At 50.9% G+C, this 25357-nt stretch overlaps 1 protein-coding gene across 2 annotated transcripts in view; it reads right to left on the bottom strand.

Annotated features, from left to right (window-relative positions):
- Positions 1-25357, bottom strand: part of FBLN2 (fibulin 2) — an 82558-nt gene that overhangs the window by 33474 nt on the left and 23727 nt on the right. For both annotated transcript variants that reach the window (XM_036911490.2, XM_036911491.2), the window contains exon 2: positions 21467-22807. In XM_036911490.2, coding sequence (XP_036767385.2) covers positions 21467-22748 — 1282 coding nt within the window. In that variant the 5' untranslated portion in view covers positions 22749-22807. The remainder of the gene's footprint in view (positions 1-21466; positions 22808-25357) is intronic.

Below are 25357 nucleotides of genomic sequence, written 5' to 3'. Positions count from 1 at the left end.
CTACGTCACACTAAAAAGCTTCTGTACAGAATAAGAAACAACCAACATAATGAAAAGGCAGCTTATAGGATGGGAGAAAATACTTTCAAACCATGTATCTGATAAGGGGTTAATATCCAAAATATATAAGGAAATACAACTCAACAGCAAAAAGATATTTTTATTTAAAAATGGGCAAAGGACCAAAACAGACATTTTTCCAAAGACATGCAAAATGGCCAACAGGTCTATGAAAAAGGTGCTCATCAAAGCCACTAGAGAAATGCAAATCAAAACCACAATGAGTATCACTCCACACCTTGTAGGATGGCTTTTATTAAAAAGAGATAGTAAGTGTTGGTAACAGCGTGGAGAAAAAGGAACAGAGCACTGTTGGTGGAAATGTAAATTGCTGCAACCACTATGGAAAACAATACAGAGGTTCCTCAAAACATTGAAAAGAGAACTATTATATGACCCAGTAATTTCACTTTCTGGCTATTTAACCAAAGGAAGTGAAAGCACTAACTCAAAGAGATATCTGTACCCCTGTGTTCACTGAAGCATTATTTACAATAGCCAAGACATGGAAATAACCTAAGAGTCCATTAATTGATGAATGGATAAAGAAAATGTAGCATATGTCTAGATAGATGGATAGATAGATACAGGCATATGTATACAAAGGAATATTACTGAACCACAGAGAGGAAATCCTGCCATTTGCAACAACATGGGTGAAACTTGGAGGGCATTATACTAAATGAAATAAGTCAGACAGACAAATACTATATGATCTTGCTTACATGTGGAATCTAAAACCAAACTCACAGAGACAGAGTAAATTGGTGGCTACCAGGGACTGGGAGGTTGGGAGGAGATGAGGAGATGTTGGTCAGAGAATATTGACTTTCAGTTATAAGATGAGTAAGTTCTGGGGAGCTGAAGTGCAGCATGATGACTGTAGTTAATGATACTTTATTGTATACTTGGAAGTTGCTATGAGAGTAGATCTTGAATGTTTACAATACAAACAACAACCAAAAATGGTAACTGTGAGGTGATAGATGTGTTAACTAACCTTATTGTAGTAATCATTTCACAATATACAAGTGTATCAAATCATCACATTGTATACCTTAAACTTACACAATAGTATATGTCAATTATATCTCAATAAAATGGGGGGGGGGGTGAAGAAATAAAGGAAAGCAAAAAGGAAAAGTTGAATACAATTGACTACTAAAAGTGTAAAATACCTGTATGGCAAAAGACAGCATATCCAATCATCCCAGTTCCTTCCTTAGCACTCCCTCGCTTTCAGATCTCCTCACAGCATTGATCCCTATGTGAGATCCTCTTGTTCATTTGTAAGACTACTTTGTCAGCTGTTCCATCCTCTGCACTATCACTTGAGTCTCTGTGGCCACTGAGAGTGATGCCAGCACTCAGTGGCTGATCCTCTCTCCTTTCACTCTGGGCACATGGGAGCCTCACCTTGCTTGAATATTTCTGGTGATGGGGAGATCACTCTACCCAGGCAGCCTGTCCCTTTCCTGCACAGCTCAGGCTCACATTTCCTTTCTTTTACTGAATGGAACTCTTTCTCCCTAGGCCTCCTCCAAGATAGCCTTACAGAAATTAGGAGATTGCAACAGATCCCTGGGTCTTAGGCAGACAACATGAGACAGGCACCCTCTCAGGGCAACAGTGACAGCTGAAATGAACTGAGGGCTAGCAATCAGCCAGGCCCAGGTCCAAGCACTTACATCCTCACAGTTACTTTGAGCAAGAACTGTTGTTATACTTACTTTACAGATCAGATAGGAAATTGGAAATCCCAAGCCTTGATTTCCCCTCCCCTCTTCAGCTTCCCCACGTCTGTGGCATGGGTGACTTGTTGCAGCTGATCCTGAAGGCCCTCTCTGTGAATCTAACCATCACCAAACCGCTTCCCTGTGGATTGAGTGGTGTTCTCTTCCTGCCCCCTCCTTGATCACATGCCAGGTTTCGGCCTGTGCTTGGCAAACTTCCCACCATTCTCTCCTGGCCTTTCCCACCCTGGCTTCCCTCCTTTTCAGACAAAGGAACTCAGGGGCCATGACCCCTTATGCTGGGCAAGCTACCTACTTGGAGCAAGTGCGGAATTAGTACAGAGGCCAAGCATGGCACTGCCTGGTACCACCCAAGACGTGGGAGGCAGGGCCAGCAAACAAAACATGTACCCCCATCTCCTCATCCAAGGAACCCAACCCCCTTCTCTACCCCAGTGCTTTAAGGCTCAGCCCAGAGGACTCTCCTCCAGGTCTGCTTCCCTGGCCACACCCCTAAGGTCCCCAGCCTCTATCTCTCTCTGGTTCTATTCAGTTCCTGGGCACTACCTTTCAGAGTTCCAATCGTAGGGTCTTTTCTCTATCTACACCTTGGCCCTGGCCAATCACATTCAGGCTCTTCAAATGTCTTCTTCAAATGCCTTCATCTCACCCCCTGCCAACGTCTGTCTCCAGCCTTTCTCTCGTGAGCACATACACACTGCCCTGCTGGCTAAGGAACCACCACTGGGAATCTCCCTGGTGGTCCCACAGCCAGAATCCGTTCAGCGACTGGGTGTCACAAAACCACCTCTCCTGAGATTTTACCTGTGTCAGTGAAGGACCCATGCCTATCTCGGGACCCTCCTGGCCAATCCCTCGCTCCTCACCCCCTCCTCCAATCCATCTCCTACAGGGTCACCTCCAAAGTGCATCCCAGGCCACCCACCTCGCCCCTCATTCCACCACCATCTCTGCCCAACAGGCACCCTGCTCCCCCTTTGTCCTCCAGTCCATCCCCCAGATGGTGCCAGAATGACTGTCCGCAAATAGAAATCAGATTGTGTCTCTCGTCTACATACAGGCCCCCAGTAATCCCCACTTTCTCTGCAAAGACCTACATTATATGACACTGCCAACCTCCCCACACTCTCCTTCCTCTGACTCCCTTTCTTATTCACTCCCTCCACTCCTTGAACTCCCCAGGCTCAATCCTGCCCCAAGGCCTTTACACATACCACACTTTCTGCCTGGAATCCTCTGTCTTTTCCCCATGTGGTTTGTTCCACCCCATTCTCTACAGGGCTGTCCCATCTCCCTCAATGTTCCCACCTCCTCAGAGAGAAACTCCCTGACTTCCTCTTCAACTAACCTCCACCCCAACCCTCATCACATCACCCTACTTAGTTTTCCTCATAATGAGTGCTCTGGCCTTCACTGGCCCTGAGTCACCTCAGGGAGCCCCCTTTCATCCACAAACCCCACCGGAAGGCCACCACCCTATGGAATAAAGCACCTCTTCCTGGTGTGACAATCAGGGCCTTCACAACACAGCCCAGACTCATCCCAGTTCTTACTCATCTACCCTAGACATTAATGCTTTTCTTGCCACTATGGCGTTGCATATGCTGTTCCATGATGGGAATGCCCTTCCTGTATACGTCCAACTAACAAATAACTACCCACCCTTAAGGAGTCAATCCATATGTGACCACCTGCCTCTCTGACTGCTCTTCCTGCAAGCTCCCATCTTGCTCCGGGGCAGAACAAACAGACCATGCCTCTGGCTCTGTTCACATGAGCACCTGGTACATCCTCCCACCGTGACATCACTATCACTGAAATGCCTATCACAACCATCAGACTGAGGGGGCCAAGTATGGGTCTAAGTCATTTCAGGGCTCCCAGTGCCCAGCAAAGACCTGGTACTTGATAAAATCTGGGGTTGGAGTACTTCAGGCTCTTGGTGAATACCATCTCATGTAAAGATTCTGTCAACAACATGACATCCATGATCATCTTGATTTCCCAGATGTATAACTAGAGACCTAAGCATTTTAAGATACATAGCCTAGGGGCACAAGCTTAGGAAAATGAGGGAGAAGAATTCAAACCATGGCCTATGCCTCTTGCTCACGCCACCTTTATGTAGCAGATTCTACAGTGGGTCCCAGAGATGAGCAGGAGCAGGTCTGCACTGCTGTGGGCATGGCCATCCAGCCAGGCTCACCCCTCACAAGCTGGGGGTCATGAGCAGGTCATTCATCCTCTGAGCCTCTATTTCCTTGCCTGTAAAATGGGCAAATAATGTCTCCCTGCCTGCATTTCATTGAGGAGGTGAGAAGATTCAGTGCCTGGCAAACAGGTGCTCAGTAAATAGTCTCTCCTGCTCCCTGGCACAAAGGAGGTGTTTGGTGACTACTCTCCAGTTAATTAAAAAACAAAGGAGCAGACCAATAAATGGATGGATAGGATGATAATCAATTTAGCAGAAGGAGCCAGTGAGCTCTCAGCAATCCACCCCCAGCCTCTTCTGCTTTCCTCTATGTTCTCTTGGATTCCCCCATTTCTGTCCACTTTGCAACTTTGAGCCCAGGCCTAGATGGAGCTTAGCCTTCCTCACCTGCCAGTTATTCATAAGCCCTTTGGACAGAGAAGTGAAGGCCATCTCCTGTTGGGACAGCTGCAGCCCTGGCCCAGCAGGCTTTCTCTGGCTTCCTGGGATTAACAGTGATGGGCCAGATCAGCCTGGCTTCCAAACGCTCTGCCATGGTGTGCCTCCCAGGATCAGGGCTCCAGACCCTGTCAGCATGAAGACCATGACCTTGACTCTGGCAGGAACCCTGCCTCTGACATCCCTAAGTAGCAGAAGGAGAATAAATGCACTTTGGAAAATTATTTACCATCATCTAGTAAAGCAGAAAATACACAAACCCAACAATGGAGTGATGTCATTCTTGGGTTCATGCCCAGGAGAAGCAGGTATCCCGTGGTCTCCACCTGGAGACCCACAAACAGTAGCCCCCAAAATGGAAATAACCCAAGTGCCCATTGACAGGAGAAAGGGTGAGGCAGCCATGGAATGACCACACACTGTGGATGAGGGTACTACAACCATACACGGTGACATGGATGCAGACGGGACCTTGAGGGGAAGAAACAAGTCCCAGAAGGATGCTGTATGTTGCCTGTTATACGAAATCCACAAACAGGAAAAGATACACAATGACTGTTTAGGTGGTAAAAGTCTAAGTAATGGGGGTAACTGTAGGGAGAAAGGTCAGGGCAGGCAGGCCACGGCTTCTGTCTGCACTGGCAGGTGCTTTCCTGGCTACTTGCTTTAAACGCTTCTTTAACTGTTTATTTAAGTCTCATATGCTCTTTTATTCACAAACCCTTCACAGCAAATTACTGAAAAAAGTAGTATGATCAGGAAATTCTAAGACAAAGACCAAAGACTAAAAGCGTTTTTTTTTAACGTGACCCAAAAAGTGACATAAGCCAGGCACAAAAGGACAAATATTGTATTATCCTACTTACATGGGACACCTAGAAAAGGTGAATTCCTAGAGACAAAAGGCAGAGTAGAGGTTACCAGGGGCTGGGGGGAGGGCGCGGAGGATGTATTTGATGGGCACGAGGTTTCTGTTTGCAAAGATGAAAAGCTTCTGGAGACGGGTGATGGGGATGTGTGCACAGTAATACGAAGGTACTTAACGCCACTCATTTGCACACTTCAAAAAAGTTAAAATGGCCATTTTTTTATGTTATGTGTATTTTACAATAAAAAGAAAAGAATGCATTGCAGTGTTACAAAGAAATATGACCCAGCATTTCCCCTTACAGAAATCTAATCTAACAGATGGCCCCAGGGGCCCACACATGCCCCGTCATGAATGCTTGCTGCAGCCAAGTATGTGACAGCAAAGGTCCGGAACAACCAGAACCCCATCAATAGAGCAGTAATCAAATCAGTGATGTTATATCTGTCCAATCTTATGCAGATGTTATAAAGAATTAGTAAGATCTCCATGCACTTAAATGGAACAAATTCTGAATATACTATGAAGAAATTAAGAAAAGACGTGATCCTGAACAGCATGTATAAGCCACTATATTTTTAAAGGGATGCGTATGAATAAAATGTATAATATGTATGTATGTACTACATATAATAGTATGTATAATGTGAATATCATGAATTAGGGACTACTTGACTTTGTAATGGGATGTTTCCAGTATTTCTGGAAGGAGACCCAAGAAACTGGTAGGTGGTTGCCTTGAGGAGAGACCTGGCCATGGGAAGGGAGGAAGCAAATGACACTTCACTGTTTACCCCTTTTGTATTTTTTATGTGTTTCTTATCATATGCAGGTGTTGGCCATTCAAGAAACCTTCCGTTATAAAAAGATTCTGAGATTCCGAGGATTCCAACTTCCTTTGCTCACAGGACAATGGGTGCCCTGAACAATCCAGCCGCGAGGTCGTGACCCCTCTAGACAGTCCCCTCTCCCAGACACCAAAGCCCTAAAGAACTGTGGCTTTGGGAATGCTGCAGAAAAAAATGTGTACAGCTGGCAGGAGGGTGGCGAGCTGGCCGTCCCCACCAGGCGCCCTGTTTGGACAGGATGTTTACAGGCCCAAGCAAACAGCTCAGACAATGCTGCAGCTCTGATGCTCCCAGCAGCCTCCTATTCTTCGTATTCTTCGGGGTGGTTACCAGCAGGCCTTGAGGGCACCTGGAGTCCTTTTACAATGACTGTAAAGTGGACAAACAAGAAAGGTTCCTGAGCTCTGTTTTCCTGCCCCCAGTGTCACAGACACAATGGCCAAGACACAGCAGGAGCTGCTGGACTAAGCCCAGCCCCTGGGCCCACACAATTCAGCTACTTAGAGATGCCCTCCTAGATCACCAGGGTAGGGCAGCCCCCAGCCTCCTTTGCCCTTTCCAGAACCTCCCATCACTTGCTTCCTTGGGTGTGAGTGTTTATTGTCTGCCCACCTCCTGCCCAAACCAGCCCACTTGCTTACCAGCCCAGCCTGGCTGAAGGGACATCAGGCTACTCTCGCTGACCCTCTGGATCTCTGTTCTGGCTGATCCACCTGCCAGGCCCCAGCTTGCACCCACTGCATCTTCCATCCACCCCAGGAAGAGGCTCCTGCCCCCACCCGCATTTTACAGATGAGCAGGCAGCAGCCCAGAGAGGAAGTACAACTCGCCCTAGACCTCCAGCCGAGCCAGGGGCAGCCTCAGGATCCTATCCTATCTCAGGCTCTGTGCTCTAGAGTGTGGCTCCTAAGAAGGGCTTCACAGGAAGCAAAGAAGGGGAGAATGAGGATGGATGGAGGGAGGAGACGTTCAAGTCCCTCACTCTGCATCAATTATTCCACAGGAAGCAGGGCCCACCACTCCTCAGGGTTATCCTCCAAGCCCAGTCTCATAGTGAGCTCAACACTCCCCCTCCACCCTGCACAGAGCTGGGGGTAGCAGGGTACAGGCTCTAGGGTCTCTCTGCCTCCCCTGCCCAGTGCCACCTGGAACCAAGCCTGACCCTTCAGCTCTGCAACTGGAGGTGAGAGGTATTTCCTGCAGGACCCCAGGTCAGAGGACAAGGCCTCCTCCTTCCACCAGAGCCTGCTGAGCACCTTACTGCAGCTCCAATGGAGACTGTCAAGGATGTCACCTCACTTAATTCTCCCACCCACCCTGCAAGTTATATATTATTATCTTCCTATTAAAAGTGAGGGAAGGGACACAGCAGGAGCTGTTTCAGAACCCAGTTCTGCTTGTCCCCAAAGCACAGGCTGTATCTGTCTGAAACTGACTTGAAACTATTTCAATGTGCTCTGTACCACACGGTGTGCAGATTAACGTCAGCCAGGATGTGGCTAGTTAACTGGTGAAGACCATTAATTAGGATTTAACACTCCAGAGGTAGGTAGCAAATTCAATATGAATTTTGCCATCCTATCCATAAGGACTGCAAAAATAGCCACAATTCCTGCAAAGAAGTGGCATCTTCTTCCCCACTCCCTGACTGTGGGCTGCCTCGTGACACATTGCTTTGGGTAACAGGACACAGTGGAAGTGAAACATAAAGAGGCCTTGCAGCTTCTGCTCTCTTTCTTGGACCCTGCCAAGCCATAAACAAACCAGGGCTAAACCACTGGAGGATGAGACCATGTGGAGCAGAGACTAGCCATCCTGGCTGAGGCCATCCACAGCTGAGCCACCAGCTGACCAGAGACACCTGAGTGAGTCCAGCTGCCATTAGCCAAGCCTGACCAAGGTCAACAAAGCCTAGCTCAAATGCCAACTCCCAATAGTTGCAAAACTAACACTAGCCGTACATAATTAGTTAGGAATATATCTAATTAAATATGTATAAGACCACTACACTCAGGATTATAAAACATTGCTGAAAGAAATCAAAGAAGACCTGAATAAATGGAGGGATATACCATGTTCATGGATTGGAAACTTAATACTGTTAAGCATGTCAATTCTCCCAAAACTGGTCTATAGATTCAACATAATACCAATTAAAAGATCCTGGCAAGCTTTTTAAAAATAGAAATTGGCAAGCTTATTTTAAATGCATATGGAAATACAAAGGACCTAGAATAATGAAAGGGGTCTTAAAAAAAGCAAAGCTGGAAAACTCCCACTACCAGATATCAAGAAACAGTAAATTGAGACAATGTGCAAAGATAGTCAGCTTGACAACAGAACAGAAAAGAGAAGCCACAACTGACCTACTCATATATAGTCACTTGATTCCTGACAAAGGTAAGAACTCAGTGAGGGAAAGATGGCCTCTTCAATGGCTGGTGCTCGGACAACTGAAAATCCATTTGAAAAGGAATGCATTTCAATTCCTACTTACATCACCCAAAGAAATAAATATAAATGTGATCTAATGTGAAAGGTAAAGCAAGATAAAATGCCTAGACTATGACACAGGAAAATATCTTCATGACTCCGGGGTAGACAAAGATTTCTTTAGAAGGCCACAAAATGTACTAACATAAAAGGTCAATAAATTGTACTTCATCAAAATTAGGAATTTATGTTTCTTAGAAGACAGCATTTGCAATGCACTCACCAGAAAACATCACTAAGAGAGTGGACAGAAGTCATAGAATGAGAAAAGATACTTGTGATCCAACAAAAGACTTAGAATACATAAAGAACTATGAATCAGCAGGACAAAGAAACCCAATTTAAAATGGGCAAATGAAAATAACAATAGTATGAAAATATGCTCAACATCATGAATTGAGGGAATAGAAATCAAAACCCATAATGAGATACAACTACCTATCCACCATACTGGCAAAAATGAAAAAGAATGACATCATCCAGTGTTGGCAAAGATGCTGGAACTCTTACTCATTGCTGGGGATGTAAACTGGTAATGGGTTTTGGAAAACCATTTGGCAGTATCAGCTAAAGCTAACCAAATCCTTGGATGCAGCAATTCCACTCCTAGGTATATATGCAACATGAATACCCAAGTCTTCCAAAGACTCATACAAGAATGTTCTCAGCAACTGTATTCATCTCGACCCAAAACTGAAAACAGCCCAAATGTCCATCCACACTAGAATAGATAAACAAACTATGGTTTATTCCTACAATGGAATAATAAAGAGAAATTTTTTAAAATGAACCACTGCTACATGCAACCACATGGATAAGTCTCAAACACGTTATCTTGAGCTAAAGAAGTTAAATGCAAAATACTGCACAGTTCCCACTACAGAAAATAAATTCAAGAATAGGCAAGAGTTAACGATGGTCATAAAAGTCAGCACTGTGGTTTCCATGGGGGAGCAAGGGTAGGACTGGCTGAAGAGTGGCACCTGGACAATTCTGGAATGCTTGAAATGCTGTGTACCTTGATCTGAGTGGTGCTCTCTGGTGTATACACATGTGAAAATCCACGTCATTGTTCTACTAAGACCTGTGTGCTCTACATACACGATGCTATACTTTATGAAGAATATAACAAGTAAGTTTTAAAGGGAGTTCTGTTATATTAATCTAGATTAAAAGATACTCAAAAGTATCTATAGTATACTTTAATACAAACTTTTAGACAGAAGGAAACTCAGGAGATAATAACAACTAAATATAAACCAAGTGATGTCTAATCACCCTGATTAGATATTACTTTATGAAAAAATGAGCTATTCAAAACACTTGGGGACAAGTGGGAGAATTAATCAGCATTTGGTAAACAGTAATAGTGTTAAGTGTAGGATCATGGTCAGTAGTAATAACAATATAATAAAAAAATAGTTTTTAGAGTTGTAGCATATAGGGTCAAGACTGGAATGTTTCCATCACATGCACACATGTACTGTATCTTAAACAAGATAGAAAGAGCGAGCAGTGGGCAGGAATGGGGCTTTGACTTCTTCCCAGCCCCACCCCAGCCCTTTAGAGCAGCCTGGTGTGGGTTAGGGTTCCAGGTGGAAGCCTGGGATGTTGGTGTGTTGTGGCAATGAAGCCACAGATGTGAGCGGACTCCAAGGTGGGCTCTGACAATGTGGAGGGGCTGTGGGGACCCACAGCACTTGGCTTTAGGAAATTTAGGCAAATTTCTTGGGAAATTTGGGAGGTGGTAACTTAGAGGTCATTGGCATTTGAATGAGCTACTTCTCAGACTTGCAACGGATGAGAAGCTGACGCCATGCAAAGAGAGAAAAGCAGCTTGTACAAAAATGGGCTGGTCTTTTTTTGTTTGCGAAAACTCTTCACAAGCTTAGCTCTGTTCAAAAGGACCATGCAGAACCGGCATCATTTTTAGATGCTGCTTCCCTGGAGTCATCAGACATACGGAACCTGGAAGCAAACTGAGAAGCTGAGCAGGACCACCCCATTGTCTGAGAAAAAAACAGTCCCAGAAGGATGGAACAACAAGATCCAAACACTTGGACACAGGAGTGGACGGCTCTCGTCTTAAGAATGAACCAGTCCCTGGAAGATCACTCTAGAATCAGATCATCGCAAGCACCTTTCCAAAAGGGAGCATGTGACCAAGGGTGGAAGCCCATTAAGGTCCCTCGCCACCGGCAGCGTCACTGAAAAGAGACCTGTCCCTCCCTCCACTCAGACTCACACCAGGCGAGGGGCCATGATTACCGCCTGCGGAGGCTCATAGTGGCCCACGTCCAAAGGCAAGCCCCTTTCCCTCCCTGTGCTCCTGGAGGAGGCGTTTAAACCCGCTGCCAGCCCCCTTCAGTACGGTCTTCCAGGGTAACTCAGATTTTACACAGGCGCAACGCGTGGACTTCCAGATCTTCACCAAGACACTGCTCTGTGTCCTGTTCCTCAAAAAGAGCTATGAATTCTCTCTCTTTGATTATCGGTTTAAGAACTTGCTGCTACTTTTGCTCAAACCCAGGTTTGATGGAATTCTGGTTCTGGGGATAGCATTTTGCTTTGTTTTATAGATTAACCTTATAAATGACTTAATTGTTTTATTGTTCTTTCCAGATAGTTTAATTTAATTACCAGCCCAACACAGACACACACAGTTTAAAAAGAAGACATTTAACTGGAAGGCAATTTTGGTTTCCTGGGCCAGTATTTACTATAAGAGAAATGTAAACATGACTTTATCTACCTTAATAAACAGTAACTGGTTAAAGGAATACAAAAAATCAAAACATCACATAAAAAATTGGTTGGGTTTTTTTCTCCTCATACAGGCTAACAGGAGGCAGGGCACCTACGCATTTTCCTGCAAACCCCTGGTGGTGGGGCCGGCCCTGGCAGGACTGACACGGAAATGCAGCCTGGAGAGGAGCCCCGAGGCAGAGGAGCTGCCCTGGTGAGGGCTCTGGGGACTGTGAGTCCTGCGGCCTCAGACCACAGCCATCTTGTCTGTGCGTCCACCAGCTGTCTCACCACGGGCATCTTGTTTTTGCCTCCCCATCGTGTGTGTCCCAAAGGCAGGCTGGCCACAGCAGAGAGGTAGGCCCCAGGGTGGGGGGTGGGTCTTTGCCTTTCTGGTTCCCGTTGGGTGCCGGGCATGACAAAGCCTGGTCTAGAAGGGTGGCCTGCAAACCTGTTGTGAGGGAGTGGGGCAGGAGAGAGGGTGGGGGCGGGAAGTGAGACAAGATGGCTTCCCTCGCACTCTCTCCCCTGTCCACCACCCCGCCTCCTTCAGGTCCTGGGAGCTCCCTGGCTCCAGAGTTTGCTCTTTCAGCCTCCCCTACCCTCCATCACTAGATCCCAGAGAACTCCAGAATCCCAAACTCCATGCCAGAGAGGGAGCCTGGGGCTGGGGACGAGTGCAGAGTGTGGGGCCTGCTAACCATGCCCTGGGCCAGCTTTGCCCCTCATGGACCCCTAATAAGGGGCAGTCCTGGAGGCTCGGTCTGCTGACAATGGAGAGATACCTATTCATGCCAGGCGGGTGGGCAAACCCAGGAAGGCAGCCAGTGCACAGGGCCAAGGGTCAGTGGCCAGCAAACATCAGCTTCATTGCCCTCAGTGACCTTGGACAGTTCATTTAAGCTCCCTGAGCCTCAGTTACTTTGTCTCTAAAATGGGCATGACCTCTCACAGGGGTGTCATGAGGCTTAATGCACCAATACATGTCCAGGGAAAAGCACAGTGCCTGCCATGTAATAAATGCTCCCCCACGCAAGTCAACCCTGTGAGGGTAAAGGAGATGGACAGGTGCCACCTGTAGACCAAGGAGAGCGCCCCCACCACCCCCTCCACCCCGTTTCTGAGACCTCAGCCTCTCAGCCAAGCTGTGCTACTGTAGAAAAGATCTCAGGACTGGGACATTTTGCTGACTCAGTTGGCAGGCACTGAAACAAAAGCATAGGACGGGGAAGGAGCAGCCAGGGAGGAACAGTCCCCTGCACATCTGGAGGCAGCTAGAGTGACAGCAGTGGGGGTGGGGCACAGGAGGTGGACACAGGTCCGCATCCCCACCCACCAGAGTGCAGTGGCCCTCTGGCTGGGGAAAAAGGGGGCTCACAATCCTGAGCAGCTGCTCTGTGTTGCTGACATTCTCCCTACTCTGCTCAGTAATCCTGGGGTGCTAGAGATTATTCTCCCATTTTACAGATGCAGTAACTGAGGCTCAGAGAGGGTGAATAGTTTGTCTGAGTCACACAGCCAAGGGCAGCAGAGGTAGGATTCACATCCAAGGTTTCACCATCTGAGGACCAAGTTGGCTCATCCCCAGTGGACCTCAGCCCCAGGCCCACTTTCCCAGTGTGGAGACCCTGGTGTGGACAAGGAAAGCCCAGCAGAGCCCCAGCCCATAAAATGGTGATGCCAGCCAGCCAAAGGCCCGCCCCCAAAGTCCCACATGCTGCAGGACAAAGGACCCCAAAGCCACACAATCCTGGCTCAGCTTGGAAGAGGTGCCAGCAGGCAGACACTGCTGACTCTGCCCCAGGAAGCCCACAGCACAGTTCTCTGAGCTCCAGTTCACCAAGGCACCCAGGATTCTGGAAGGCTTAGGGTACAGGGGGCACAAGGGGCTTGGTTCAGCCTCAGGAGAGGCTGCCTCAGTCTTGGTACACAAACAGGAAGCAGCCCAGAGCTCAGTGGCTGTTGCCCTCTAGGCAGAGCACCCAGGGCAGGGTTCATAGCACCAGCTGTGAGTAGAGCCCTACTATGTGACATATCTCAGCACCTGGTACCCAACACCAGCTTTCTTCCAAATGAGAACACAGGTATAAGAAGGAGACCTCAGTAAGCCCATTTTGTAGATGAGAAAACTGAGGCCCAGGCAGTGAAGAAATTTGCCTACGGACACACAGCTGGTGAGGGGCAGAGCCAGCCTCAAACCTGCTGAGCCTTGCACCAGGCCTAGCTAAGGAAGCAAGCAGGGGATTCAGATGAATTAAGCATCAACAGACCTGAGCTCAGAGCTGGGCCCATCACTTACTCACCACTGGGCCCTGGGCCAGGCACATGTTTCCCCCTAGTGGAAGGGACTCATTGTAAGGTCATTTGGGGACTAAGTGAGATGAAGTATGTGGAGCACCCAGCCCAGAGCCTGGAGCAGATTCACTACACTGTCCGCCCCAAATCTCTTCCCTTCCTTTGCACACCCTTTGCCACACAACTTTGCAGCAACTCCCACAAGAGGCGCCCTTGAAGACCAGTCTTCAAGAGGACCCTCCTGACTGGCTGGCAACAGAAAATGGTAAAAGCACAGTTCTGCTAGTTCTGAGCCTAGACCCCAGGAATCCTCAAGTACCTCTAACCTTTCAGCCAGAGCCCTATTTCCAGGATGAGAACACGCTGAGGTTAACCCACTGGAAGATGAGAGTACAAGGAGCAGACACAAGCCATTCCAGCAGAGGCCATCCCAAACCAGCCAATCCCCGCTGAGGGGCCAGCTGACCACAGACACTCACAAGCTGACAGCCACTCCTGGCCCTGGCAACAGAGCCCGGATGACCCATGGACTTGGGAGCAATCGTAACTATTTACTGAGCCCTGTGGTTCTCTGCCACTCGCATCATGGTGGCAATAGATCATTCATACTATGACTGAGGTGGGTCCCCAGCAGGAAGGACTGGCACTGGTTTGGCAAGAGTGACAAAAAGACAGAAAGACCATTCCATGCCCCATGCAGTATGGTGGGAGTATGGCCCACTTGCTGGGGAGCCCATGGCCAAGGCGGGGGGACAGCAAAGCCATATAAAAATAAAACCAATGTAAGGTGACATCTTCTACCTCCCAGTGTGGCCAAGTTGGGAATGTTTTATAGCATGCTCCCTGGTGCTTTTTGCCAACTAACACAGAGTTTACATATTCATGTGATGACTGTGTGTCCCCTCTACCCAGAGGGAAACTCCACGAGGGACAGGAATTTCATCTGCTTTGCTCACGCTATCATTCCCAGCACCTAGAATAGTGCAGTGGGCACTCAATAGATGTTTGCTGATACACCGTCAAGGAGGACAAGTCGACACCTACCAGGGTTATAAATATGCATCCCGTGTCTTCAAAGGCTGAGCACATGGCAGTCGGCACCTCCCAAAAGAAATACATGTAAATGATGATTGAAGACTGGTATGAGCAGGTGCAAGGCAACGCTCTTCCTAATGGCCTCAGACTGGAAACAACTACAACACCTCTGACAGAATGAACAAGCATGCCAGGGCCCATCCACACAGTGGAGCATCTCAGCACTAAAAAGGACCGACTACAGTACATGTAACATGGTGAGCCTCGCAAACACTGCCTGGGCGAAAGAAGCCAGATGCAAAAGAGAACAGACTGCATGGTTCCCTGTAGTAAAGGCTGAGAGCATGAAACTCATGTCTGCTATGAGACATCAGGGCAGTGGTCCCCCAGGACAGGCATCAAAGGGGGGGCCTGGGTTGTCTTCTGATTTCATGATCTGAGTCCTGGTCACACAGGCATGTTCTGAACATGTATGACTCCCAAATACATTTATTATGCTCCTGAAAATGTATTACTGAGTCGTATGCTTCTGATAGGTTCCACTGGTTATACTTCAATAAATGGCTTACAAAGAAAAAATAAGGAAATACACAAATTGACTTTACCCAGCAATTCCATACTGGGGCTTGGCATAAAGATGGTCACTGCAGTTTTGCTTTTTAATGGCAAAGGAATGGAAACAACCTGAATATCTGTCAGTAGGACCAGTAAATAAGAAATGGAAGGTGCATACTGTGGAGCACTGGCTGGTAGGGAACCCTCCACACACCGATAAGGAAAAACTCCAAGGCATGCTGCTAATCAAGAAAAAGCACAGCAGAGAACAGCGTGGATAATATGCTAGCATTTGTGAAAAATATGTGCATGCACCTACATGCTTGTAGTTGTACTGACAGGGCCCTGAAGGGTGGTCCTAGGCCCTGGAGGACCTGAGACCTTTTCCTTTTGATCCGTGGGTCACGTTGATCCATGCAGTGAACATTATTTTTACAACAACACTGCAACATTAGTTGCCTCTGTCATGCTCCTTCTCCCACGAGTACACGGTGGAGTTCCCCAGAGACTACATGACATTGTGATGATGTCACCACTTTGATGGCTAATAGAATGTGTACCTGTGTGGTATGGTTTCTAGAATTTCTATAGTATGCTCCTGAAAAGATGTTACCATCATCGATCAGCAAGGAAATACAAATCAAAACCACAGTGACACACCATTCACACCAGTGAGGATGGTTATACTAACAAAGGCAATAACAAGTGTTGACAAGGATGTGGAGAAAGTGGAACCCTCAAGCATTGTTGGTGGGAATGTACAACGGTGCAGCCTCTGTCAAAAACAGTTTGGCGGTTCCTCAGATGGTTAAACACAGAGTTAGCATATGATCCAGCAATTCCACTCTTAGCTATATTCCTAGGAGAAATGAAAATGTGTACATACAAACAACATGTACATGAATATTAATAGCAGCAGTATTCATAAGAGCTAAAAGGTAGAAACATACAGTATCCACTAACAGATGAAAGGATTTTTAAAAGGTAGTATATCCATACAGTGGAATGTTATTCAGCCATAATAAGGAATGAAGTACTGATACACGCTACCCCAGGGAGGAACCTTGAAAGCATTATGCTAAGTGACACAAGAGAGTCCCAAAAGACCATACATTGTATGACTCCATGTCCAGGAATGTCTGGACTGGTGGTTGCTGGGGGCTGGGGGAAAGGGGAATGGGAAGTGGCTACAACTGGGTCAGGGTTTCTGTTGGAATGATGAACATGTTCTAAAGTTAGATTCTCATGAGTTTGCATAACTCTAATAAAAACTACTGAATTGTACATTTTAAATGGGAGGACTTTATGGTACATGTATAATATCTCAATAAATCTGTTTTAAAAGAAAGAAAAAACATAGTTTTAAAAATTAAAATAAACCCACCACAGACCCAGCCTTGGCCCCAGGGCCTTATGGGGAGCATCTATGAAGTGTGCCCGTTTCCCCCAAGGGATGTGCTCTGGGGCAGGCAAACGCAGGACAGGCCACGCAGACCCACCCCTGCTCATGGGAGCCATGAGCTCACCCCCTTCACTGGAAGACAGAGGCCCCTTGCCCAGCTCTATTGTAACCTCCAGAAAAGCCCTTATAGGCCACCAGTTTCTCTTCCATAAAGTAGAATGACCACACAGACTCTCTCAAGGTTGCCACAGGGTAAACTCTATGTCCTGACAGGTGCCCCCAGCAGAGGACCAAACCCAGCTGCCAACCAGGACCAGGCTAATGATGGACCCAAGGAAAGCTGGCCCAGCAAAGCACAGAGCACCCACCCAGTCCAAAGCGTGGACAGCCCCTTCTTAGCATCCCCAATAGCCAGCACACGCCACATGGGCCAAGTGCACCCACAACGGCCAATTTTCAATAAAAGCCAGAAAGTTGCAATTTATGTGAAGCCTTCTAGTTTCTCAATGTTGGCAACAACACTCCAGTGCTTACAAAGGCACTTTGCAGGAAGAAGCTAACAGGTAGACAGCTGGGAGGCATGTGCACAATTGTAGCAGGGCAGCAGACAGAGATGGGGCAGGCGCTGGGGAGCTAGTCCTCACTACAGCCTTGGGTGCTGACAACCATGCCACTTCATCAGTGAGGAGATGGGGACTCAGAGGAGTGTCACCCCAGGCCTCAGGTCACACAATGAGCATGTGGTGGGCTTCAGATGGGGTACTCACCACAGATGTGCAGGGGCTGGTGGGAAGGCCAGGCCCCTTCTTTACCATGCTATTGCTCCCAGCAGGCCCTATGCAGCCCTGGCAAAGTCAGACATCCCATTTCAAGGCCCCGTGGGCTGGGGGTGGGAAGGGGAAGGGCCAGATGGGCCCACCTGTAAGCTCTCTGTGCAGGCCTCTGCTGCTGGGCAGGGCCGCAGCCCATGTGGGCAGAATCCCTTCCCAGCCGCTCCAGGAGCTCTTACAAGAGGCAATTCTGTTGCGCAGAATAGGGGCTCAGTGTCCAGAATCCCAGTCTGGCTCCCTCAGATCCCCAGGCCATGTCCATGGAGACTCCAGACCCGAAACAAGTTTGATCCTCCCACAGGCCAACACTGGAGATAGGAAGGGAGGGTCTGTAGGGATCCGCCAGAGAACAGGGAGAGTATAGGCAGGTCCTGGAGCCACAGCCTGGTGATTCTGAGGGCCTTGGAGACCACAGACATTGGGAAGGCCTAGTGCTGCTCATCCCTACACCAGAGGGAGCACAAATAACATCATACCATCTCCTGCCTTAGCCTTCAGCAGTTCCCCACTGCATTGGGACAAAGGCCCAAATCTTCATCCTAAGGGTAAACACTACCTCCCCGAGCCAGGTCTCCCCCGTTCCCAGCCTCTTCTTACACCAGCCCCACAGCCTCCTTTCCATCCACTTCATTCCCTCCAGATGCAGGGCCCTTGCACGCGGCACTGTGTCCTCTGCCTGGAGCACTCTCTTCTCTCTGTTTCCCACCTACCGCCCAGTCAACACCCTTCGTGCTCAAACGTCACTTCCCCTAGGAAGCTTCCCAGATGCCCAGGACAAGGCAGATCCCCTCAAATGGGCTCCTTGTTTCTTGGCCCATGTCACGGCTCAGAACTTCACACCCATGTGACTGCTGGGTTCCTCATCTCCCCCACTAAACTATAAGCTCCCCGAGGGTAGGGACTGTGCTGGGTATTGCTCAACATGATACACATGGCATCTGTCACAGCCCGTGCCCACAGTGGGCACTCAGAAATGACGGCGAGGGATGAAGATGTAAGGAAACAGAACAGAAACCTGGGTCCACCTTTCTGCACGTGTGTCCGTGGGCAAGTGGCCTGATTCCTCTGCTGCAGACTGAGGGGGAGGCCATGGCGTTAACGGGTTAATCACAGAGTGCTTACGAAGTGCCTGGCACAAGTCATGAGCGCTATGTGGTGTCTGCAATTAATATAAAGTTACTTGAATTTTAAAGTTTCTGTGTGAACCTGAATGTTAAGGCATTTAAAGACCCCTGCCCTGTAGAATACGGTTATGGAAAGCCCCCAAAAAGGGGCCCCTTTCCCACCACTCAGCCACCACTCAGCCCTGGGGCCTGCAGAGGTTTTTGCTGGAGCCTTTTCCAGGAGGGGGGCTACCCCCAGCCGCTCCAGGAGCCTCCAGCTTCCTGAGAGCCACCCTGTCCTAAGGGTCCCTCCCCTGTGGCCCAGGACTGCAGCAGAGAGTGGTCCCTGGCTCCATCCATCATGCCAGTCCAGCACTAGAAGGCGCCCTCACAAAGCCCCCTAAGTGACAAGACATCAGACCCCTTCTTCCCAGCCCAGGGAGCGGGCATGTGGCTTCCATTAGGCCACATCTGGACATGCTCAGAGGCAGCCTGGATCCCTGGCACTGCTCTGCTCAAAGCCAGGACCCTCGCCCCAGCTGGGCCTGGGGCAATCGCTGGAAAGCTCCTTCTCCAGGCCCCAGGGCTGCCATGGCAACATGGCTGGGGGTCATTTCCGGCCGCATGGCCTGCCTCTCAGCAGCCTGGGCAAAGCTGCTTTCCCAGCTTCTCCCCAGCAAGGGCCCCTTCATCACCCAGGATCCTCCAGCCCACCCCCGACAACAGCAGTCAGGAGGCTTAAGGCCTCCACTCTCCCGAGGATGCTCAACTGGACATATGACCCCCACCTATCAGTCCTCCCCCTGCACACCCTTCCTGAGCTGCATGCACTCACACGTGACCACAAATACATCGGTGTGTGTGCTTATCCACTTAAGCCCTCCTCCCCCAGTAGACCCCAAAAGGGGAGAGGCTGTGCCTGCTTGTTCACTGACCCAACCCCTAGCACAGAGGGGGCTCCATAAATATCTGCTGAAGGAGTAAGTGGGTGGATGGAAGAATGGATGATGAATAATAATGGCTAACATTTCTAATTACTCAGCAAGTGCTAAGCTCTGTGCCAAGCACTGGGCATGAATTAGTTCTTTCAATCCTCAAAACATCCCCCGGAAGCAAGGACTTCTCTGCCACTTACAGATGGAGAAAATGAGGCAATAAACGGTAAGCTACCGGCCTAATGACACAGGCAGGTAGCTGGGCCAGAGCATGTGAGCAGGGGGGATGACAGGTGGGCCCTGGGTGAGCAGAAGGAAGGAGTTGGATGGGGCTGGTGGATGGTAAGCCAGCCCTTGTTCATGGCCAGCACCAAGCTCCTGAGTACCACTTAAATCCACGTACTCACCACTCCAACTTCCTGCGCCTTCCCTTCCCTCACACCAAAGAATGGCGCGGCCTGTCCGCACCCTAATTCTCAGCTCTGGGCTCTGCCTGTGCTGGGCGCTCTGTCAGGACAGCCCTCAGATGGCACAGGGGGTACTCAATCAGGTGCCCCTACCTGCGAGCAGCCCTCATCAAAGGCCACGCCCCAAAATTCATTTGAGAAAACCCAGGGCAGAGAAAAAAAACAACTAGAGCTCCTGAGAACAAAGCAATTCTCCGGGATTCCAAAGGCCCAGAACCACAGAGAGGCCTCTGGCAGCATGGGGAGGGGTGGGGTGCGGGGGCTGCCTCTATTTTGGAAACCCTGGAGGCTGGAGCCCAAACACACTGCATGCACCACGCTTCAGAGCCAGGCCGGCAAGCCCTCCCCAGGCACACATGTACTTCATTACAGCCCCCACCCTGCCCCGTGCATGCTCCCCACCTCCTGCGGGCTCAGGGCTGGGTGGGGAGGAGCCCCCAGAAGCCCACTGCCCTGGTCCCAGTCCACCAATTTCCACTGTGTGACCTGGAGCCACTAACTACAACTCTCTGACCTTGACCTGCTCAGCTTATTGGGAGAAGGAACCCACCTCCTGGGCCTGTGGGGAGGATCAAGTCACAGAAACGGGGCCAGGCTCCCAGGAGGTACTCAGCAAGGGTGAGTTCTTTGCCCCCCTCATCATGAGCAGGCTGAAGGGGAGCCATTTGGGCTGGAGTGCGTGCAGGCCAGGAGGAACCTGTATGTGCACCCCTCCCTGTATGTGCACTGGCTTTGCACACAGTCAGTGACCAGCAAGGGCCACTGAACTTGCCAGATGGGAAAATGGGGTCCAAGCCAGCTGAGAGACGTGCTCAAGGACACATGGCTGTGGGCAGCAGTGAGACTTTGGCTTCTGCTCTGAGTAGATAGGAGCCACAGAGGGGTGCTGGGCAGAAGAGAGATGAAATCACTTACAGGACCCCTGGCTGGAAGGGGTGGGCAACCTGTACAGGGCTCTTGCAAGGAGTCTCCAAAAGAGACCACATCCCTTCTGCTGCCACTTCAGAGACCAAGAATGCAGCTGTGTCCAGAGGTGACCATCAGGGAGAATGTGAGCCAGCAGCTGCACCATGTCCACAAAGCTCCTCCCTTTGTAGACCCAACCACCACCAGAGCTGGACACTCCTCAGGGCCCCCAGCCCTGATGAGGGACACCAAGAGGCCCTCAGGTGGCCCAGTACCTACTGCAATGGGGACATCACCCTACGTACTCATTCCACCTCCAGGAGCTGAGCCAGGGAGAAAGCTCCATCTCAGGGCCTCCTGCCCTGCAGTGTGGGACCTAGACCAGCTATCCCAGGCCTAGCCCTATAGACCCAGCGTCCCCTACCCCAGACAGCTGCGCAGAGACCTGTGGCAGCAACAGGGCCCCGAGGCTGCCCTTCATGCGGCTGAGTGCCCCTGGGGGACTAGCATAGGGTCTTACCTTCTGAGTCACCTCTAGGGACAGAATGGACAGAGTTGGGGTCTGTGTCCTCCACTGGCCGAGGACGGCGAGGCATTACTGGCAGCTGCTTGGCTACTTCCTGGGTGGGTGGGACCCTGGCTGCCTCCTGCAAAGCTGTGGTCAGGATGCTGTAGGTGCTGGGCTGTGTCGGGTCCTCGGGAGAGCTCGGCACAGTCTGCGACGGGGCGACACTGGCCATGCTCGACCCCAGAAGGGGCCCAGCTTCCTCCTGCCCAGCATTGCGGGGGGCGGCCTGGGCTTCTGGGATCAGGTTCTCTTCAGGCCTTGCCCTGGCATCTGTCCGCTTCTCTTGGACAGGGAGGCCAGGCCCAGCTGGGCCTGCAGTAGGAAGCCCATCCAGCCCCCTGGGGCCACCTGCTGCTGGCTGCTCCCTGACAGCCGGCTCCTCTCTCGCCTCTTCTCCTTTCTCTTGACTGTCCTCTGTCACTCTCCTGGCTTTGGCCTGCACAGGGGCAGGGGGACCCAGGGCAGCGGCCGCTGTGGGCCTGGGGAGGGCCTGAATGGCGGATGCCGGCTGATTCCTGCCTCCCAGAGCAGCAGGGGCCCCTGCACCTGTCTGGGTCTCGCCTGCCAGGGCTGCTGCAGCTTCTGCCTCGGCCACCTCCTGGTCGTAGCTGTAGGGGTCTTCATAGTGTCGCTCAGAGTCACTCTCCTCAGCATCTGAGGAGTTCCCGGTGGCAGCAGCTGGCATGGCCTCAGCATCTCCATTGCAACCAGGGAGCTGGTAGCAGATGAGCTTGCCGCCAGCGTCAGGACAGTGGCAGGCCCGGCAGGGGGGTAGGTGGACAGTGTGGCCAGCAGCATACTTGCGGCCAGCATGGACACAGCCCACCTGGCCACACTGTGGGCAGCTGTCGGCCACCTCCACAGCCTCAATGCAGTTGGGTGGCAGCTCTGGGCACAGCATGAACTGGCAGCTGATCTTGCCACCGCCCGGTGGGCAGGAGCACTCAGTGCTGCCGAAGTCCACAAAGTAGGACTGGCCGGCAGGCACACGGCCGCGCACAAAGCCACCCTGCAGGCAGTCATAGTACTGGTAGCCCTCACAGGCACACCCGTGCTGCACACACGTGGCACAGCAGGCACCTGGCTCCAGGGCCTCCTCAATGCAGTTCTCCAGTGCAGGGCACTCAACGCCTGTGCAGTCCTGCCTTGGGGCGGCTGCGCCGGTGCCTGGGCCCAGTGCCAGGGCCAGGGCCAGGGCCAGCCAGGCTCCTGCAGGTTCCCAGAGCAGTGCCATGGTCCCACAGCTGTCCCAGGTGCCGCCTTGAGATGAGCAGTCCCTTTTTCTTCGAGGCCCTGGGGGATGAGAAAGGATACTTGTCAGCACCACAACGGGCCTGTACACCTGGACACGAGTGCATCCCCTAGGCACACGTGCCAGCACATACCCACAGCTGGACACAGTCTCAGTCACCTTCACTCACCTCTGTGACATGACACTCGTGTAACATGCATGCACTGGTTCCCATGTCTCCATTCACACGCTCCCAAGCACAGATACACAGACAGGGGCATCCACAGCTGCTCAGGTGCCACAAGTGTTGACAGAGTTGCCAACCTGGCCCCTCCCAGGGCTGCTGACCCTCCATCCTCGTCTGTGTCTGACACATGCCCAAGTGGGACCCACTGCCCATAGTCTGTCCCACAAACACACTCACACTCAGCCCTGTCACACTCATTCCTCAGGGCTCACCTCCACCATGCCTGGCACTTTGGGTCCCTGCCACCCTCAATGACAGGCATGCATACACACAGCTACACACACCATCTCACCCACAGCCTCCCCTGTGCCAGGACATGATGGGTCTCCACACACAGTCCTGTGCACACACACCACCACTCAATCAATTTCTCTCCCACCAAAGTCCAGCTTGCGCCCCCAGCCATCTGCCCAGAAGCCCATGGCTGCCTGCCAGAGGATATGGTCAGGGGGGTGCTGGGCATGAACAAGCCCCCTCCTCCTGGGCCTGGACACAGCGAGCCAAGGCCAATACCACAGACAGCCCTCAGGCCCCAGGGCATAGGAATGCCTCCACATGGCATCCCGCCTCAGGCTTGAAATTTAGCAACAGCAGAGGCTCCTGTCAACCTCCTCAGCTGCCTCAGCAAATGTTACCACCATTCCCAGAATTACCTTGAACACTGCTCTCCCCAAAACCCTCACGTGCACACACCACCCCCCAAGTCCTGGGCATTCTCTCCATGAACTGCTCCCCACTCTCTGCCCCCCTTCTCCCCATTTCCAGCCTGTTTTCTGCAAAGCCAATGTGGCCAGAGAGCAGCTGACCCCAACACGCCTCGGCCTCCAGCTCCCTGGCTTCCCGTCGCCAGCAGGGAAAGGTTGGAGTCCCTGTGGGAGACACCCCAATCCACCTCGTCATCCTCTGCATGCCACCCTAACGTCACCTTGTCACCAGCCCTCACTGCTCCCCCGACCTCCACCCTCTCAAAGTCACCAGTCCTGCAGCCCACCATGACCCCCGGAGACTGCGTGCTCTGGGTCACAGACTAGGGCTCCTTCTCCACCCCCATGCCTGATGCCACGCTACTGTTGGCAGTCACTTTGCTAAAACTGTCCGATATTTTTTAGAAGGGGAGAAAAGACAATGAAGTGACATCCCAAGTATTTTGAGCACTTATCATTTCAAACCTGAATCTCATAATAATAGTAACTTCTTAGATGCTTCTGAGGAAGAGGAGAAGGAAGCAGAGAGCAGAGCCACTATTATTTCTAGAGGAAACAGCCCTCATGTTGCCCGCCTCAAGCTGAGCCCAGGGCAGGGGCGGTGGGCAGGAGCTGTGGGCAGAACTGGACTACCAAGACCTGTGTCTGCTGGGCAGAGACAGAGTGACCCAGTGCCCAGCACAATGGGATAGGAAGCCAGTCACCCAGAACAGACTGAACAGGTCCTATATGCCAGGCATCCACTTATCAGCACATAAGACGGACCCCATGGCCACTCTGCTGGTGCTGGCTCTCTGCTAGGGGGAGATCGGTAATAAACCCACAGAATTCAGCAGATTACCAACTACCTGGCAGTAACAAGTCCAACAAAGGAAAAAAAGACTTAAAGCAAGGAAATGGCTCAGGAAGTGACGGGGGTGGGGTGAGGTGGGGGCTGGTGCCGGAGGAGCCACTTCAGCCAGGGTGGTCAGGCAGGTCTTCTCCACGGAAGTGGCCTTTGAGCTGAGACCTGTGGGAATCAGTGAGGAGAGCCATGTGACACCCTGGAGGCACAGCAGAAGCCCCAGAGCTGAGCCCAATGAGCAGGAGCGAGTGTGGGCACTAGGTCAGAAAGGCCAGGTCCCTGAGGACTGCGGGAGCCCTGGAGTCTGGAGCGACTTCAGGATTCTAAGGGGTTCATCTGGCTGCTGTGTTGAGAACAGGGCACTGGGCAGAAACAGGGAGACCAGGGAGAGGGCAAGAGAGGGTCAAGGCAGGAAGCAGTGGGAGGCAGGGAAGGACGATGGAAAGGGGCATCACTCTGAAGGGAGAATCGTCAGGATTTGCTGAGCCCTGGATGGGGTGTGCCAGGAGAGGGGTCCGAGACAAGAGAGTCAAGGTTTTGGCCTGCACACCTGGAAGGATGGAGCTGTGGCTTCCTGAGGCAGAGAAGGGGGCGGAAGGAGGGGTGTGGACCTGCTGGGGCAGTGCGCAGCCCAGTTTGGGCCATGTCGAGTTTGAGAAGCCCTGGGATGGTCCCAGTGAAGACAAAAAGGATGCCACTGGGGGTCAGGAGCCCATGCCCAGGCCAGGCTCAGAGGCCGGGGCAGTTACTAGGCTCCGAGAGCTGACACCCACAACCTGTCAAGCTGAGAAGGCACCGCAGGAGGGCAGACGGCTCC

The sequence above is a fragment of the Manis pentadactyla genome, chromosome 1 (genome assembly GCF_030020395.1).
Source record: "Manis pentadactyla isolate mManPen7 chromosome 1, mManPen7.hap1, whole genome shotgun sequence".
NCBI lineage: Eukaryota > Metazoa > Chordata > Mammalia > Pholidota > Manidae > Manis > Manis pentadactyla.
The sequence above is the reverse complement of the archived record's forward strand: the minus strand, read 5'-3'. Positions and strand labels throughout refer to the sequence as shown.